Source organism: Orcinus orca, chromosome 1 (assembly GCF_937001465.1).
Source record: "Orcinus orca chromosome 1, mOrcOrc1.1, whole genome shotgun sequence".
Lineage (NCBI taxonomy): Eukaryota > Metazoa > Chordata > Mammalia > Artiodactyla > Delphinidae > Orcinus > Orcinus orca.
This window is the reverse complement of record NC_064559.1, coordinates 112,614,104-112,632,441: the sequence shown is the minus strand read 5'-3', so window position 1 is coordinate 112,632,441 and position 18,338 is coordinate 112,614,104. Positions and strand designations below refer to the sequence as shown.

The window sequence follows — 18,338 nt, the reverse complement described above, 5'->3', positions numbered from 1 at the left end:
CAGTACAAATTCTTAGGGCTAAATGTCATCTAAAGCCAAAGAAAATTTTTTACCTGATTTGGGACTCTGGGGTTTTACACTCTGAAAAAGAAAGAAAGTCAAAGTGAAAGAAGAACATGTATAGAAATCTATAAACTCAAAGCAATAAATAGCATTTTAAAATTACATTTCATATACCAATAGAGAGTTATGAAATGTTGACCCTATTTTTCCTAATTTATAAATGTGCTGAACTGTGAAGAATCATCCACTCCTACAGTGATTTGTATATGTCATGAATATTGGTCCTAAATTGATCCTTTTTATAGTTATTTCCTTCCTACTCAGAACATTTCCCTGAAAATTTAATTCCAGGTAAGGTTGTTGCCACTGAAATTACTTCATGACACTGAAAAAGTAGTGATTGTTCTTTACTCTGGGAGTTGTTAAGATAAAGACCATTAGCAATAATAGTAACAGTTACTAGCACATTAAAAGTGTAATTTAAGGGCTTCCCTGGTGGCGCAGTGGTTAAGAATCCACCTATCAATGCAGAGGACATGGGTTTGAGCCCTTGTCCAGGAAGATCCCACATGCCACGGAGCAACTAAGACCGTGTGGCTACAACTACTGAGCCTGCGCTCTAGAGCTTGCGAGCCACAACTACTGAGCCCGTGCGCCTAGAGCCCATGCCCTGCAACAAGAGAAGCCACCGCAATGAGAAGCCCATGCACCACAACGAAGAGCAGCCTTCGCTCGCCGCACCTAGAAAAAGCCCGCATGCAGCAACAAAGACCCAACACAGCTAAAGATAAATAAATAAAATAATTTTTTTTAAAATGTGTAATTTAAAAGGCAGGGAATATTTGCCCACCAGCACTGCAATTGTAGGCGTGTTTAAATGTTTTAGTTAATTACTTTTCTGATCTCTGAAATTTTAAGATAGTTGGTTCATAGAATTATATACTAATGAATAACAGATTGTTAAAGGTATAGGTTTTTCTTCTAGAAACAGGGAACATTATTCCAAAAGGTTTATCTTAAATAATATAGACATCTGTTATTTTTTTTAAAAAACTACTCTCTGTGTTATCACAGCTCACAAGAAACAGCCTACCAGATGACTGCTATGAACAAGCAATCTACTTATGAAACAATTATTTTTGCCTTAACTGTCCTTAAAGAATAAAGTCAAATGTTTCTTCTTTCACTGTCTTCCTTGATCACTTCCAACCTGAAGGGATCTCTCACAGTTTCAAAGTTCTTATCTTCCATATGGCACTGATTATATTTGCCTTGTTATAATAAATACAGACAAAAATAAAGACTTGTGTACACATGCTATATCCCCATTACTGAACTATAAGTTTCTTAAGGGCAATAATTGTGTCTTATACATCTTTTTATCCCCCACATCCTCTAGCACATTGTTTTATAAATAGTATCCGCTTAGGATTTACTAAGTGATACGTGTTTAAAATAAAAGGAAGGGGCTTCCCTGGTGGCGCAGTGGTAAAGAATCTGCCTGCCAGTGCAGGAGACATGAGTTCGAGCCCTGGTCCAGGAAGATCCCACATGCCGCGGAGCGGCTGGGCCCGTGAGCCACAACTACTGAGCCTGCACTCTAGAACCCATGAGCCACAACTGCTGAGCCTGAGTGCCACAACTACTGAAGCCCGTGCGCCTAGAGCCCACGCTCTGCAACAAGAGAAGCCACTGCAATTAGAAACCCGCGCACCGCAACGAAGAGTAGCCCCCGCTCACCGCAGCTAGAGAAAAGCCTGCACGCAGCAACGAAGACCCAATGCAGCCAAAAATAAATAAATAAGTAAATTTATGAAAAAAATATATATATAAGGAATAGGACTATAGTCCGTTGAATCCAAGTGAGTAGAATCAGAAAAATGTTATTGACCTTGCTTGGTCTAAGTCTTACCAAATCATCAAATTTCTTTGATTCAGATGTTCTACTACATTCTAGTGATGTTCCAATTTTTACCTTCACAGCTGAAGTTAAAGAGTTGGGAATATCCAGGGGGAATTCTCCTGTAAAAAAAAGTAAATATGTTTCAATTTTAGTGCTGTAGTTTTAGAGAGCAATTGTTACTCAGCAATAGCACACAGAATATTGAGAGGACCTAAGAAGTAATATAGTTAATTCACACTTTATTTTACACTTACTGAACTGTACTCACCAGCTTCCTCTACCACAATAAAAGATTCAGGTGTCCGTTCAGGAAGTGGAGGGGGAATTTCATCATCTATTCTCGGAGAAGTTGCTATCCAAAATGCCCAAAATATAATCAAAATATTTAATTAGAAAAATCCAAAGAAAATTCTTATATTCTAATCTTGATACAAATTATGTCAAGCATCATTAATATATTTAAGCTGGTATCTGTTCACTCAAGGAGAAAACAACATAAATTCTCTAATCCTAAATTGGAAACCCAGGAGGATTTTGATTCTTCTTCAAGATTTATTGTTTCTTTTAAAAGCTCAAAGGTATTTTGATTAAGTCACTGAGTATCAGTTAACATAATGTAACATCTTATATTAATTTAGGAAGCTTTGGATTGTTTTCTCCGTAACTCTTGCCTTTTGTTTTACATAGAATATACAACATCATAAAGCACGTTGACATGCCAAAGATTCAATTACAGAGCAGGTAAAAATCACAAAGATTTTAGTATCTCTTCTTCACTCTTATAGAATTAAGAATATTGATATTTTTCCTGTTTACAAAAAAATGGTATAACAAGGTTTTCTATATTTCTATAGAAGTATTCAGAATTTTTATAGAATTTAAATGCTATTATGAGAGACTGCCACCAGATGGCACACATGTCAATGTTGCTACAATCCTTGAAGATAAGGATTTGGTTCCTAATGCTGACACTCAGGGAAGTTTAAGGAACTATAGGTATCTAGAAAAATAAAATTTCTTTAAATCATAAAACAATATCAAAGTATGTAATCCTTCCTTCTAACCAAAGAAGAAACTAGATCCAGATGGAATATTTTTATAACAGAACTATGCATCTACGTATCTATTGAGGAACTCTGTACGGTAAATAATGTCATAGAGAAAAAGCTTTCTCTACTTCCTACCTAGGTGGACCGTTCTTTATAAATTTCTGATGACATATCTAAGACAGTTAAACTTGCTTTAACTCTTCTTTCACAGCATCTTCTTTCATATCAAACTATTATAATTATCTAACCAAATATTTACTCCTACTTTCAAACCACTCAGTAATATGAAACAATATGCATAATATGCAAAAATACAGAACTATAAGAGATAAAATATGAAATTAAAGTCATATAAGATTAAAATATCATACAGAATACTGAACATGTATCCTCATCTATATCCTCATCTATATATCCTCATCTATAAAGTTATTATAAAAGGACAAGAGGAAATCAAGTCCTCCTCTTCCAACTCCTGCAGGAAGAGAATTCAATTCTTAGCAATCTGTTCAATTTAGTATAGACACATGATTCTCCAACAAAAATTCTGAGTGACCATGTGGTGCTGTTGATCAAATCTTTTCTGATGTTCTTTTGGAAGTTGCTTCTGCATGCTAAGGATAAATTGTGGACTTTTTTTTTTTAACATCTTTACTGAAGTATAATGGCTTTACAATGTTGTGTTAGTTTCTGCTGTATAACAAAATTGTGGACTTTTGATAGACACTTCTAGGAATGAGGACTGCTGCCTTTAGAAGCACGCCGGCTGGCATAGGTCCTGTACCAGATCTGATTGCCTCCACTATTGCTTGTTTCATGGAATGTTATGTATTTGTTATTGCTATTTTCAACTCATCACATCATCAAAACACTCATGGAATTTATTTTTTTGAGGAGAAAAAGGAGAAGGAAGCAGAGAAGGATAAGAGGGTGAGAGGGGGTAAGACAAAACCAAATCTTATAGAAACAAAGTCAAATCTAAAATGCTGTACAAACTTTTTGAAATAACTTACCTACTACTGCTGTCTCTTGGTTCAGTGCAGGGGGGAAATTGGTCGGAGGAGTCAGTGCTGAAGAATCATGTGAATTGTAATAAGGAAAGAGGGTTGTAGAAGATTTTGGCAGTGAAGAACAAGGTAAAACAGTTTTATCTTGCTTCTCAGGTAAATCAAGAGACATCTTAGAACCAGCACTACTTGGAGACAATGATGAAAAATCAGGATCTTCTACTAAAGACATGTAAGAAAGTACTTTAAAAGCACCAGAGTCATGCTGCTTTGCTTTAGAGGCATTGCACATTTGATGCTTAGAGTCATATAATGGTGAATAATTCAGTTCTGCTGAAGAAACATGCATCACTTTTTGAGCCTGCTCAAGACAAGAATCGTGTGGGTGAGATTCCAAATAAAAATTTTCCTCGACGTCCAACTCTTTGGTGTCTCTCTGTTGCATCAATTCAAAGGGAGTTGATTTGGTCCGCATTATTGGCCTATTTAAATTAAAACATCTTCCTGCTGCATTTACAGGTTTAGAGTTAGGACGTGCTCCAAACAAAATGGAGCTCAAGTCCAAACTTTGATGCTTCTGAAGAGGCTCCCCAGCTATTGGGAATACCTTTCTCTCCCATTTCATGGTTGTGTCAGCATTTTTGTTACAACCACAGTTTAGCTCCAAAAACTCTAAAGAACTGCTCTGTTTAGAAGGGTGCATTACTAACCCTTCCTTTTCATTTATTTCAGAAATCCTGAGGTCAAAGGAAGAAGCTTCTGCACTTTTCACCCTTATCCTTCCTTTGCTCTGCTGGTTCATCACTTTTGCTTCTTTTACGATGCTGAAACAAAAAGAAAGTAATGATGATACCATATCCCAAAGAGGTCTCTTCCCATATCCTCTTCTCAGCATCACAATGAGACACAAGCATGAGATTTTCCTCCCAGACACAATTAGACAACATTTAGATGTGTAAAATTATACTCACCTTTTTGGTAAATTAGGAGAATAAGAATCTGCTTCTGGATTGGAATTTTGCTTAGAAACTGAATACTTTGCTTGAATCTTCAAGAGAAGTAAGAGATTGTTTTTTAGTGAAGCAATGACCATGAGAGATTTTAGCATTCATAAGACTAAAAAGTTATTTTTCAGAAAATATAAAGATTTAAAATAATTCATGAAAGAGTCATATGAGTTTCCAAAATATTGAACCCAGCAATAACTTGGTCACATACTGAAATCAAAAGGATCAAAATAAAGGATTAAACAGTGTTATAGAAATTAAGAAGGATTTGCTTATAGCATCATCTTTTCATATGTGGAAGTTCTAAAATGTTTATTTAAAATATAACTTTATTCTCAAGAACACTTTACTTTCAGAACTTTCATCATATCAACCTTTTATGTTATGTCCTCATACTTATCTTGTTCTACATTTTTCTTCCTTACTGTGCTCCAGCTATACTGGTTTTCTTGCCGTTCCATAAGCATACCAAACTCGTTACCAATTTGAGGCTTTTACTCTTACTATTCCCTCTGATTGAAATACTTTTGCTCCAGATTTTGCATGGCTGGCTCTTTCTAAGTAATTATTCTCTACTTAAATGTCACCTACATAAGGAAACCTTCCCTGACCACTCAACCTAAAATCACACTCCCACCCACTTGCCCAAACATTCTCAATCTTTATTTTCTTCATAGGAATTATCACATTATGAAATTTGTTACTATGGCTCCAAGCTACCATCAATTGTACAATATATCTGGCCTTCGGGGATGTTTCAATATGTTTTTTTAAAAAGTCAGCAATTATAAGATTCCACCTGCAGTGGGTTTAATTGTGACTCTCAAAAAGATATGTTGAAATCTAATCCCTGAAATCTGTGAATGTGACCTTATTTGGAAATAGGGTCTTTGCAGATGTAATTAGTTAAGATGAGGTCATATTGGATTAGGGTGGGCCCTAATGCAATGACTTGTGTCCTTACAAAAAGAGAAAAGAGAGACTCAGAGACACACAGGGAGAATGTGGTGTGATGATAGAGGCAGAGACTGGACTGCAGTAATGTATCTGCAAGCCAAAGAACAGCAAGGATTGCTGGAAAAACCAAAAAATAGCAATAGGCAAGGAAGATTCTTCCCCTAGAGCTATGAGAGAGAGCATGGCCTTGCTGACACCTCAATTTTAGACTTTGTGACTCCAGAACTGTGAGAAAATTAATTTGTTGTTTTAAGCCCTCCTTAGTTTGTGGTACTTGTTACAGCAAGCCTAGTAAACTGATACAGAGACTTTAATACTCCACATTCAATAATGAATAGAAAAATCAGATCAACAAGGAGACAGAGGACAGACATGAACAATCATGTAAACAAATAAGAACTAATAAACACTCATAGAACACTCTACCCAACAAAACATACATTCTTCTCAAACATATATGGAACATTCTCCAGGATAGACCAGATGTTAGGCCACAAAACAAGCTTTAATAAATTTTAAAAGAGAGAAGTCATACAAAGTATCTTCTTCAATCATAATGGATTGAAACTAGAAATCAATAACAGAAGGAAACCTGGAAAATTCACAAGTATGTGTAAATTAAACACTCTTAAACAACCAATGGGTCAAAGGAGAAATCACAATAGAAATTAGAGAATACTTAGAAATGAATGAAAATACATCATACCAAAACGTATGGAATACAGTGAAAGCAGTGCTTAGAGGTAAATTTACAACTGTGAATGCCTGGAAGAAAGATTTCAAATTAATTACCTAACTTTATACCTTAAGGAACTAGAATAAGAAAAAACTAAACCCAAAGCTAGCAGAAGGAAGGAAATATTAAAAGATTAGAGCAGAGATAAATGAAATAGAGAAAACAATGGAGAAAACCAACGAAACCAAAATTTGATCCTTTGTAAAGATCTGTAAAATTCACAAACCTTTAGCTAGAGACTGACTAAGGGAAAAAGAGAAGACTGAAATTGCTAAAATCTCAAATTGCAGAAATAAAAGTGGGGACATTTCTACTAATTTCACAGAAACAAAAAGTATAAGATAATAATATGAATAATTGTATGCCAACAAATTGTATAACCTGGATTAAATGGACAAATTCCTAAAAACATATGATCAACCAAAACTGACTCAGAAGGAAATGGAAAATCTAAATACACCTACAACTAGTAAGTAGGCTGAATCCGTAATCAAATATTTTCCCAACAAAGAAAAGTCCAGGACCAGATGGCTTCATTGGTGAATTGTACCAAACATTTAAGGAAGAATAAACACCAATCCTGCACAAACTCTTCCTAAAACTTGAATGACACTCCTAAGTCATTCAATGAGGACAGTAATTCCCTGTTGCCAAAGCTAGACAAAGATGCTACAGGCAAAACAAAACCACAGACCAATATTCTTTATGAATATTGATGCAAAAGTCCTCAATAAAATACTAGCAAACTGAGTTCAGCATAGTAAAAGGATTACACACCATGAGCAAGTGAGATTTATTTCCAGAGTGCAAGGATGGTTCAACATTCAAAAATTAATCAGTGTAATATATCATATTAATAGAATTAAGGAGAAGAAACCCACATGATCATATCGATTGATGCAGAAAAAAATTTGACAAATTCATGATAAAAATACTTAATAAACTGGGAATATAAGGGAACTTCCTCAACATGATAAAGGCCATATATGAAAACCCCACAGCTAATATCATACTCAAAGGTGAAGGACTGAAAACTTTCCCCCAAGATCAGGCATGAGACAAGGATGCCAATTTTTGCCATTTTTATTCAACATACTACCAGAAGTTCTAGCCAGAGCAATTAGGTAAGAAAACAAACAAACAAACAAATCAAGGCATCAAAATGGGAAAGGAGGAAGTAAAGTTATCTTCATTTGCAGATGACATAATTTTATATGTTGAAAGATTCCACGCACACCCACAAAAAAAAAAATGCTAGATCTAATAAACCAATTCAGCAAAATTGCAGAATTTATAATCAACACACAAAAACCAGTTGCACTACTATACTGTTTATTATTGTTTATTAGCAATAAACATTCTGAAAAGGAAATTAGGAAAGCAATTCTAATATATATATATATATATATATATCAAAAATATACATACTAAGGAATAAACTTAACCAAGGAAGTGAAAGACTTATATACTGAAAACTACAAACCATTGCTGACAAATAAAATAGAGAGACATTCGATGTTCATGAAGTGGAAGACATTATATTGTTATGATAACATTACCCAAAGTGATCTACAGATTCAATGCAATCCCTATAAAAATTCCAAAGGTGCTTCTGCAGAAATAGAAAACCTCATCTTAAAATTCATGCAGAGAGGGCTTCCCTGGTGGTGCAGTGGTTGAGAGTCCGCTTAACATCACTAACCAGGAAAATGTAAACCAGAACCACAATGGGATACTACTTTACACCCATTAGGGTGGCTATTATCTAAAAAACAAACAAAAGCAAAAACTAACAAGTACTGGTGAGGTACCTAGAGTAGTCAAATTCATAGGGAGAGAAAGCAGAATGGTGGTTGCTAAGGGCTGGGCTTAGGGAGGAATGGGGAGTTAGTGTTTAATGGGTATAAAGTTTCAGTTTTGCAAGATGAAAGGAGTTCTGGAAATGGATGGTGGTGATGGTTGCACAATAATATGAATGTACATAATATCACTGAACTATACACCTAAAATTGGTTAAGGTAGTAAATTTTATGTATATTTTACCACAAAGAAAACCTAGAGAAAAAAAGAGCAAAAGGACTTGGATAGATATTTGTCCAAAGAAAATGTACAAAAGGCCAGTAAGCACATGAAAAGCTGTTCAACATCACTAATCATTAGGGAAATGAAAATCAAGGTCATAAATACCACTTTACACTCATTAGGATGGCTATTATCTTAAAAACCAAAACCAAACAAACAAACAAAAACCAGAAAATACCCAGCGTTAGCAAGAAGGTGGAGGAATTGGAACCTTTGTGCAATGCTGGTGGGGATGTAAAATTTTGCAGCCACTGTGAAAAACAGTGTGGCAGTACCTTAAAAAATTAAATATAGAGTTACTGCATGATCCAGCAATTCCACTTCTGGGTATATACCCAAAAGAATTTAAAATAGGGACTTGAACAAGTATTTGTACACCAATTTTTATAAGAACATTATTCACAATAGCCAAAAGGTGGAAACAACCCAAGTGTTCATCAACAGATGAACGGGTAAGTAAAATGTGGTATTATACACAATGGAATATTATAAAGCCATAAAAAGGAATGAAATTCTGATATATGTTACAAAATGGATGAACCTTGAAACATTATGTTACATGAAATAATCCAGATAAAAAGAGTAAATATATGACTACACTTATATCATGTACCTAGAATAGGCAAATTCATAGAGACAGAAAGTAGAATAGAAACTATTAGGGGTTCAGGTACAGGGGATGGAGAGTTTCTGTTTAGAATGATGAAAAATTTCTAGAAATAAACAGTAATGATGGTCACACACATTGTGAAGGTACTAAATGCCACTCATATTTTAAAATGGTTAAAATGGTAATTTTTTCCATAGTGGTAAAAATACTGTAGTTTTACCACAATAAAAAATATGAATGGAGAATTGTCTCCTCCTCATCTATTTTCTGGTAAAGATTGTGTAAAATTGGTGTTAATTCTTTCTTAAAGATTTGGTAGAATTCTCAAGTGAAACTATGTGAGCCTGGATATTTCTTTTTGGGAAATTTTTAAATTATGAATTCAGTTTTCTTTATCATTATGAGGCTATTCAAATTATTTCATGTTGAGTGAGCTGTGGTAGTTTGTGTTTTTTGAGGAAGTAATACATTATTTTATCTAAGTTGTCATATGTGTATGTGTTGAGTTGTTCATACTATATCCTTTATTATCCTTTTGATATCTGCAAAATCTGTAGAAATAGCCCCTTTTGCATTCCTGATATTGGTAATTTTTATTTTTTTCCCTTTTTTCCTTTATATTCTTCCTAGAAGTTTGTCAGTTTTGCTGATCTTTTCAAAGAACCAGATCATTGGTTCACTGATTTTTCTTTTTTGTTTTCCTGTTTTCAATTTCATTGATTTATACTCTTTACTATTTCCTTCCTTCTGTTTCTCTTGGGTTTATTTCACTTTTTTTTTTCCCCTAGATTCATAAAGTGGGAGCTCAGATTATTGATTTGAGACATTTACTGTTTTCTAATGTATGCATGTAGGTGGCTATAAACTTCCCTCCCAGCGCTACTGGAGCTCTGTCCGACAAATTTCGATATGTGGTATTCTCATTTTTATTCAGTTCAATGTGTTTTTTAGAAATTTCCTTTGAAACTTCCTTTCTGATTCAATGAATTATTTAGAAGAGTCTGGTGTAGTTTCCAAGTGTTTGGATCTTTTCTTGTTATCTTCTGCTATTGACTTCTAGTTTGATTCCATAGTAGTCAGAGAATACATTCTATATGATATCAGTTCTTTATATTTTTGAGATTGTTTAATGGCCCAGGATATGATCCATCTTGGTATATGTTCAATCAGCACTTGAAAAGAATGTATATCCTTGTATTGTTGGGTGGAGCATCCTATAAATAATCTATTTGATCCTGTTAGTCGATGGTGTTAAGTTCTCATATATTCTTGCTGACTTTCTGTTGAGTTTCCTATCAGTTCTTGAGAGAGTGGTTTTGAAGTCTCCAACTATAACTGTGGGGTTTTCTATTGCTCCTTTTAGTTCTATCAGTTTTTGCTTCACATATCTTGCAGCTCTGTTAGGTCCATACACACTTAGGATTGCTACATCTTATTGGGGGATTGACCCTCTTATCATTATACAATTTCCCTCCCTAACTGTGATAATTTTCTTTACTCTGAAGTCTATCTGGTATTAATATAGCTACTTCTGCTTTCCTTTTATTAATGTTTCCTTTTATTAATGTTTTATTAATGTTATTAATGTTTAATTAATGTTTCCTTTTATTAATGTTTACAGGATATATCTTTTTTTCAATCCTTTATTTTAAACCAACCTATATATTTGAAGTGTGTTTCTTATAGACATCATATAGTTGGGTCATGTTTTCAATACACTCTGCCAATCTGTTAATTGGTATATTTGTACCATTTATATTTAATTTAATTATTAATATGGTATGGCTTAAGTCTCCAACTTTATATTTTGTTTTCTGTTTTTTCTCTCTGTTTCTCATTTCTCTTTTCTTTTTCCTGCCTTTTTCTCTTTCCTGCATCTTTGGAATTTCATTTTGATTTACCTATAGTGTTTTTTAAGATATATCTTTGTACAGTTTTTGTAGGGGTCGCTCTAGTTATTATATTATATATTCATAACTTATCAAAGCCTATACGTGTTATCATTTTACTAGTTCAATACAGAAGTGTTACCTCCCTTTACATGCCTAACCTTTCCTTTTTTTTACAGTATAATTGTCTTAAATATTTCCTCTAATACATTTAGAACCACATCAGTGTTATAATTTTTGCTTCAATTATTAAGCAATTTAGAAAACTCAAGAGGAGAAGGAAAACCTATTATATTTACCCATGTTGCTTACCATGTTCTTCCTTTTTTCATCAATTCCTTTCTATTTAGAAAACTTCCTCTGCCTTTTTTTTTTTTTTTAGGGTAGGTCTACTGGCAACAAATTCTCTTAGTTTTTCTTCATCTGAGACTGTATTAATTTCCCCTTCATTCCTGAAGGATGTTTTTTTTTACTGGATATTGGATTCTGTTGACAGCTTTTTTCCTTCAACACTTGTAAAATACTGTGCCACTTCCTTCTGGCCTCCATGGTTTCTGATGACAAATTCACTTTCATTCTAATTGTTTTTCCCCTAGAGTTAAGATCATTTTTCTTTGGCTGCTTCCTAGAATTTTTGTATTTAGTTTTCAGAAGTTTAATTATGATGATTCTTTCAGTAATTTTTTAGACACGTCTTTTTTCTCCTTTCCTTCTTGGACGTCAATGACACTAATGCTAGGGTTTTTGTTACAGTCACTTAGTTTCCTGTGGCTCTGTCTACTTTTTATTTTTATTTTATTTTATTTTTTAGTCTATTTTATTTCTGTTGTTCAGATTGGGCAATTTCTATTGTTTTGTCTTTCAGTTCATTAATTCTTTCTTTGTACCCTGTATTCTGCTGTTGAGCCCATCTACTGAGCTATTTTGTTTCCATTACTGTTATTTTTCAACTCTAAAATTTCCTTTTGTTTCTTCTTTATATTTTCTGTTTCTTTGGCAGGTCTTTATCTTTCTTTGATGAGCCTTTCTATTGTTTTAAGCATGCTTGTAATTGTTTACTGAAGCATTTTAATCACGGCTACTTTAGAATCTTTGTCAGATAATCTTATACCTCTGTCATCTCAGTGTTGTCATCTATTGACTGTCTTTTACTCATTTGGTTTACAATCCTCCTGGTTCTTGGTATGACAAGTGATTTTCACATGAAACCTAGATATTTTTGTATTGTTATAAATCCCTGGATCTCAGTTAAACCTTCCCTTTTAGCTTCTCCTTTTTAAATCCATTCTGACAGGGGAAAGAGGAGGGAGGGGGTGCTGCCTCATTAGTGCCTTGCTATTGCCAATTAGATTCTACCTCCACCAGTTTCCTCACAGTCTCTGTTGACACCTGAAGGGAGACACCTTGGGAGAGGCTCTCCATGTGGTCTCTACTGACACTGTGGTCGGGGTGGCCTCATTACTGCTGGATGATGGTGAAAGTCCTGACTCTCCACTAGGCCTCTTCTGACACTCCATCAGTGGAGTGGCATGGGGGCACTGGGTTACTGCCAGGTGGAAAGTCAGGCTCCCCACATGGTCTCTACTGACACTGCAGGGAAACCTCATTGCAGGCCAGTGGGGATGAAATTCCTAGCTCTTTACTTGACCTTCTCTCTCTTTTTTTTTTTAAACAGATATATGTATTTCTTTATTAGAATGCTCACAAGAATGACACATTAGCACTGTCCTCCTGATGTGACAGAGAATACACATATCTGACCCACTGACCTTCTCTTTATCACAGTCTTTGTGAGGGTGGGAATCTAGGTTCTCCACTTTGCTGGCATAGGTAGGGTTGGGGGCCATTTTTTTCTTTGGTGTTGACTGAAGTAGAGTAATTATTATCTAAAAATTTTCTGGCTTGCTGGGCTGTCCCTTTCCTGGTCCTTTGGCTAGAGAGAGCAGGATTTTGTTGAGGTTTTTTTGTCTGCACTTTTGGCATTTCCAAGTTGTTGGTTCCTTCAGTTCCATATCCATGATATATGAGGAAAAAGAACTCAGCATCATGTCATTCCTCAGGTCTCAAGGTCCCTAGTGGTCTGTCTTCTCTCCATCTTTCAGAGTCTTCTTATATTTGTTTTGTATATATTGTCCAGGGTTTCTAGTTGTATTTAGTAGAAGGAATAGGGAAAATATGTCTACTCGATCTTCCCAGAAGCAGAAGTCCTCCTTGGCTGGTGTTAATCAATTCCCTATGTGGGAGGTTGAGCCATGTTCCTATGTTCCCATTTATTGACTAAGGGCACACTCCAAACAACTCAACTGCCTGGAGCCATGGCACTACTACTGGGCTAAATCTGAGTACTGACATTTCCTGGAACCTAAATAAAATATTAACCCATGTACTCCAGCAGCACATTAAGAGAATATTCTTTGTTCAAGAAGGTTTTATTCTAAGAGCAAGGATGGCTTGATATTAACAAATCCAAGGATATGACTGTTTCAATATGTCAAAGGAGAAAATCCATGTGATCGTTCTATAAATGCAAAGATATGCAGTTGACAGAACTCAACATTCTTTCCAAAAAAAATTCTTAATAAAATAGAAGTCAATGAATACTTTCTTAAACAATTAAAAAATATATCTCCAATCAAATCAGCATCACACTTAGTAGTGAAACATGAGAATCTCTCCCATTAAAATTAGGTCATGCATATCACCTCTATTATTTAAACTTGTTCTGGGAGTACTAGCCAATGAAGCAGGCATGAACAGGGTATAAGTAACAATGTCTGGCAACTATATTCTTGTTTCCATCTCCTTCCCCTACATTGTTTCTCCGGAGTTGACATTAACTATAGGATTGCTTAGTTCATTCCCTAACCTCAACAGTTTTTTGGCTTTCTTTCACTCCCTGTGCTTCATCATTCAAGTGATAGGAGTTATGATATTAGGGTTATGTCTTATATACTTTGTATTCCTTATGTTGTGGAAACAGTAGGTTCTCAGTGAATATTTTCAGATTCATAATACAAAAATGAGATATTAAAAATTAAATTAATTTGTATATGTTACATACACCCTGGAAGGTAAACCAATAATTTTGTCTTATTAAGGTTTGCTCAGAATCTAATACTTTGTGATTATACAGTAAATATTTGACATCAATTTTTGTGATGAGATCAAAATAACATATCTAGAATGCTCAATATTTTTAAATTAGAATTTGGTCAAATCATAATTGTTTTTATACCTAACATTTTCAGCTAAGAATCCTTTAGCTATTCTAAAATATTCTCAAAATTTGATGACACATATGCAATCAAAATGAGGCTAGAGTAACCTGAAAAATCACATCAGTACTCAACTATAATTTCACTTTGTAATTGTCACTCTCACTTCTAAATTGCCACACAACTGTTTAAAACATGGAAACAGAATATATGCTTACCCTTTAACCCACTCCTATTGTTTCTAAATTTAGCTGAAAATGGTATGCAATAGGTTAACCAAGAGATTAATTTTCTAAGTTAAAGTACTTCAATTAAATTGTCCTCCACAGGAGATTTATAGTGCAGCCCCATGCACACCTGACACTCCAATTTAGCTGTGATGATAAAGTATAAGTTGTCCTACAACTAATCTGAAATCCCTTGACCAAAATCAAACATGAAAAAAACTGTTTTACAAAATATCGAATTTAAAATGTACCTCTGTTCCAGAGTGTTCATCCCTGATAACATCCATCTGTCTCTTAAATAGTTCTAATACAGCATTGTAGACCAGTTCATACTGTTCCTGAAGAGCATTGCAAACCGGAACAAACAAAAACAAAAACTTCGTGAACTAACCAGATTTCAGGAATATAAACACCAATCAAATCATAGTATAGCAGATCTGAAACATTAGTTTAATTACAGTGCCTTATGTCTGTGTAGCCCATGTCAGATTCCAAAGCATTTTTAGGTTGCTAGAAACAGCTAACTATTTTATCTACCTCTAGCTAATATACAATGACCTTGCAGCATGCTTTTTATGCTCTAACCCCACTTTCTTACTTATTTCTCCTTCCACCCATAATCTCTCTAATTCGCTCACACTTTAAAATCTTTATTTCAGGAACTTCCTTGGTGGTCCAGTAGTTAAGACTCTGTGCTTCCATTGCAAGAGGAACGGGTTTGATGCCTGGCTGGGGAACGGGTTTGATGCCTGGCTGGGGAACTAAGATCCCACATGCCATGGAGCCAAAAAAAAAATTGTTTTTTATTCCATCCTGGATGCATTTTTTTTTTTTTTGTAATTCACCTCTTGCGGGAAAAGGTAGATAGACATGGTTGATGGCTAAATAGATAGCTTCAAGATGTATTATTTAACATGGCTCACGATCGATCTATAAAGTAGCTAGGTTGTTATCCTTTGTCCGAGATCATTCAGAAGTAATTTCCATGTCTTTGTTTAGAACCCAATCTTTTGACTCTTACTTTAGTGCACTTATATCAAGCTGCTGAAATTCTGTCTTAGCAAAGATACCCAAAAAAAGTAGACCCCTAAATAGAGCTTGGAAATTTGTGGTTATAAAGGGATTTCACTGTAGAGAAATGAGACCTCTACAAGGTTCATGGGTTTTTACCACTCTGTTTTTGCCTCTGTACCTGCTTGAGCACTTGATTTTGGATCTACTTTTCATCTGAATGGGCCTATTCAGGGTCTTCTATGACACTTCACACAATCTTATACAAACAAAATATAATTTTTTCCAAAAATAATCGTATTAGGAGAACAATGCGGAGTCTATATCACCCAACACAGCCATTGGTACACTCTTCAATTTTTTTAAGACGAGAGAAAAATCAGACAGGAAGCACTCATCTGGTTACAGTGTTATCTATCTCCTGGCTAGAGCAGTGTCATAAAAAGCAGCTATAGCCGGTAGATTTGTTCAAATAGTTGTTGCTAATGCCAAAATGTGAAGGCTAACTTAAAATTGTTTCAGCTGTCTTCCAACTCTTAAGAGTAGGTCTGAAATGGACTTTTTCTGAAATGGAGTATGGCTTTATTTATTGATTCAGTATTATAATTTAATGTTATACAACTAGGTTGCATACTTCCTGGAATCTTTATACATCTACATGGATCGGGCTTCTTTTAAGTCTGACAGCACTAAACCAGCCAATACTTTCATTTCACATAAACTTTCCCCCCTACACGTTGAATATAGAAAACACCTACAGGCAACAGATGAAAAAGAATTCTTTTTTTCCACTAACTATTAGTGGAAAACCTGTGTGGGCCAAACAGAAGCTTTATATTATAATAGCTCATAATTTTTTCCCCTCAATTTACAACTTCTAGATGAAAATATCTGAACTGCCATTGTCAATTGTTTTACTTCTAAACTTATGTGCAAGTTCATTTGTAAGTGCTTTAAACACTTTAATTTCTTGCTGTTTAAGCAATACGAAGTAGTTCTAACAAATTATGCAAAAATGCCTCTTACCTAATAAATACCTATAAATGTTTGATGAAAGAATGAATGGGTGAATGTTAAACTCTATCTTAAAGATGGAGACCATTTAGAAATATAGGTAAAATTATTGGTGTAGAAATATGGGTGGAATTAATACTGTAGAAAGTGAGAGATTTGGGCTGGGAATGTTTTACCTAGGAGGTAGAACATGAGCTGGAGAGGAGAGAACAGGGGAAAAGCATTTCCAATGGAATAAAAGTGTGAGCAATCTGGGGTAGGTTAAAATACTGTGATACATATATATAACCACATACATAGTATGATTGTAATTATGGTTTTTTTGGTAATATTTTTTAATATACAAAGAATAAAGACCAGGAGAAACTACAGAAAAATAGTAACAGTGACTCCCTCTAGGCGACAGGATTATGGATGATTTTTTAAATTTTTTATCATTTTCTAAAATGAGCATATAGACTTCATTCTGCAGATTCTGTTACCACCTCCTGAAGAAGAAATTACAGATCTCTGATTTTCTATGGTTTCAGAAATGAAGTACCACTACAAAATTTCAAGTTAATCTGACCCAGCTATTTCTTTCTAATAAGTCAAACAGCTTGTTGGATTTTTTCAACATCCTTTGTAAGAAATATTATATTGTTTTCTTAATATTTTCTGAACAGGCTATAAAATATAAGGAATGAAAGGAATTTGGTCCAGAGCAAGGGATACAGGAAAAATATTGGGATATTCAGAGTTAGAGGAAATGGAAATGGACTAAAACCCTTGATAGTAAAGTAGTCAGCTGTTTTTGGATGCCTTATTATTATTAAACAGAGAGACGAAACCAGACTCAGACATGTTATATTATTCACCACAGTCCATACCTGAGTTTGAACTAATGAAGGCCTCTGTGTTCGCATTTCCTGGATCAAACTAAAAACACTGAAGTTCTCAGGAATTATCTACCAAATAAAAGGAAAAAATATCTTACTCCTTTATTGCTATCTAGGAAAAGGAATGCATTTTTTAAACTAATGGGGTTTCTCATCACTTGCACCATGATTTAGAGCCTACAAAATACTGAAGAAACTCTTCAAAATGATTTCACATGAGGTGATCAAATGTCTGAAGTTAAAAATATGAGGGAGAAATCTCAGTAGGTAAGTATGAGAGTTTAATGAACTAAAAGAAGTTTGCAAATAGGTCTAAAGCCCATATTTTAAGCTTCTCATTTCTTGTTAGACTTAAAAAAAAAATTTACAGGTTGGAACACAAAATTTGCAGTAAATTGAGTTCATCTGCTAAAGGAGCGTGTCTAAAGGAAGGGTAACCGTGATTCAGGGCTGTGGTTCTCAAAACTACTTCTCTCCAGAAGCACCTGAAGAGCTTGCTGGGCCATCACTGCCCGCCCCCCCACAAGAGTTTTTGCTCAGTTCATCCGAGGTCGGGCCCCAAATTTTGCATTTCTAACAAGTTCTCGGGTGATACTGAAGCTTCTTGTCTGGGGACCACATTTTGAGACCACCAACTTAGGAACTAAATTAATCGTCTGACAAAGCAAATCTACAAGTGAATATTCTAGAAAAGATGAATGGTGGAGATAGATGTTTCGAAGAACCAAACAATTTCTAAGTCTAAAAGTA

The 18,338-nt window shown here is 34.7% G+C and overlaps 1 protein-coding gene across 3 annotated transcripts in view; it reads right to left on the bottom strand.

The window, feature by feature from the left end:
* PTPN22 (protein tyrosine phosphatase non-receptor type 22) overlaps positions 1 to 18,338 on the bottom strand; it is a 51,139-nt gene that overhangs the window by 15,708 nt on the left and 17,093 nt on the right. For all 3 annotated transcript variants that reach the window (XM_004263202.4, XM_033435819.2, XM_033435812.2), the window contains 7 exons: positions 17,580 to 17,657; positions 14,937 to 15,023; positions 4,934 to 5,010; positions 3,969 to 4,786; positions 2,175 to 2,258; positions 1,979 to 2,025; positions 54 to 81 (listed from right to left, as the gene is read on the bottom strand). In XM_004263202.4, coding sequence (XP_004263250.2) covers positions 54 to 81; positions 1,979 to 2,025; positions 2,175 to 2,258; positions 3,969 to 4,786; positions 4,934 to 5,010; positions 14,937 to 15,023; positions 17,580 to 17,657 — 1,219 coding nt within the window. The remainder of the gene's footprint in view (positions 1 to 53; positions 82 to 1,978; positions 2,026 to 2,174; positions 2,259 to 3,968; positions 4,787 to 4,933; positions 5,011 to 14,936; positions 15,024 to 17,579; positions 17,658 to 18,338) is intronic.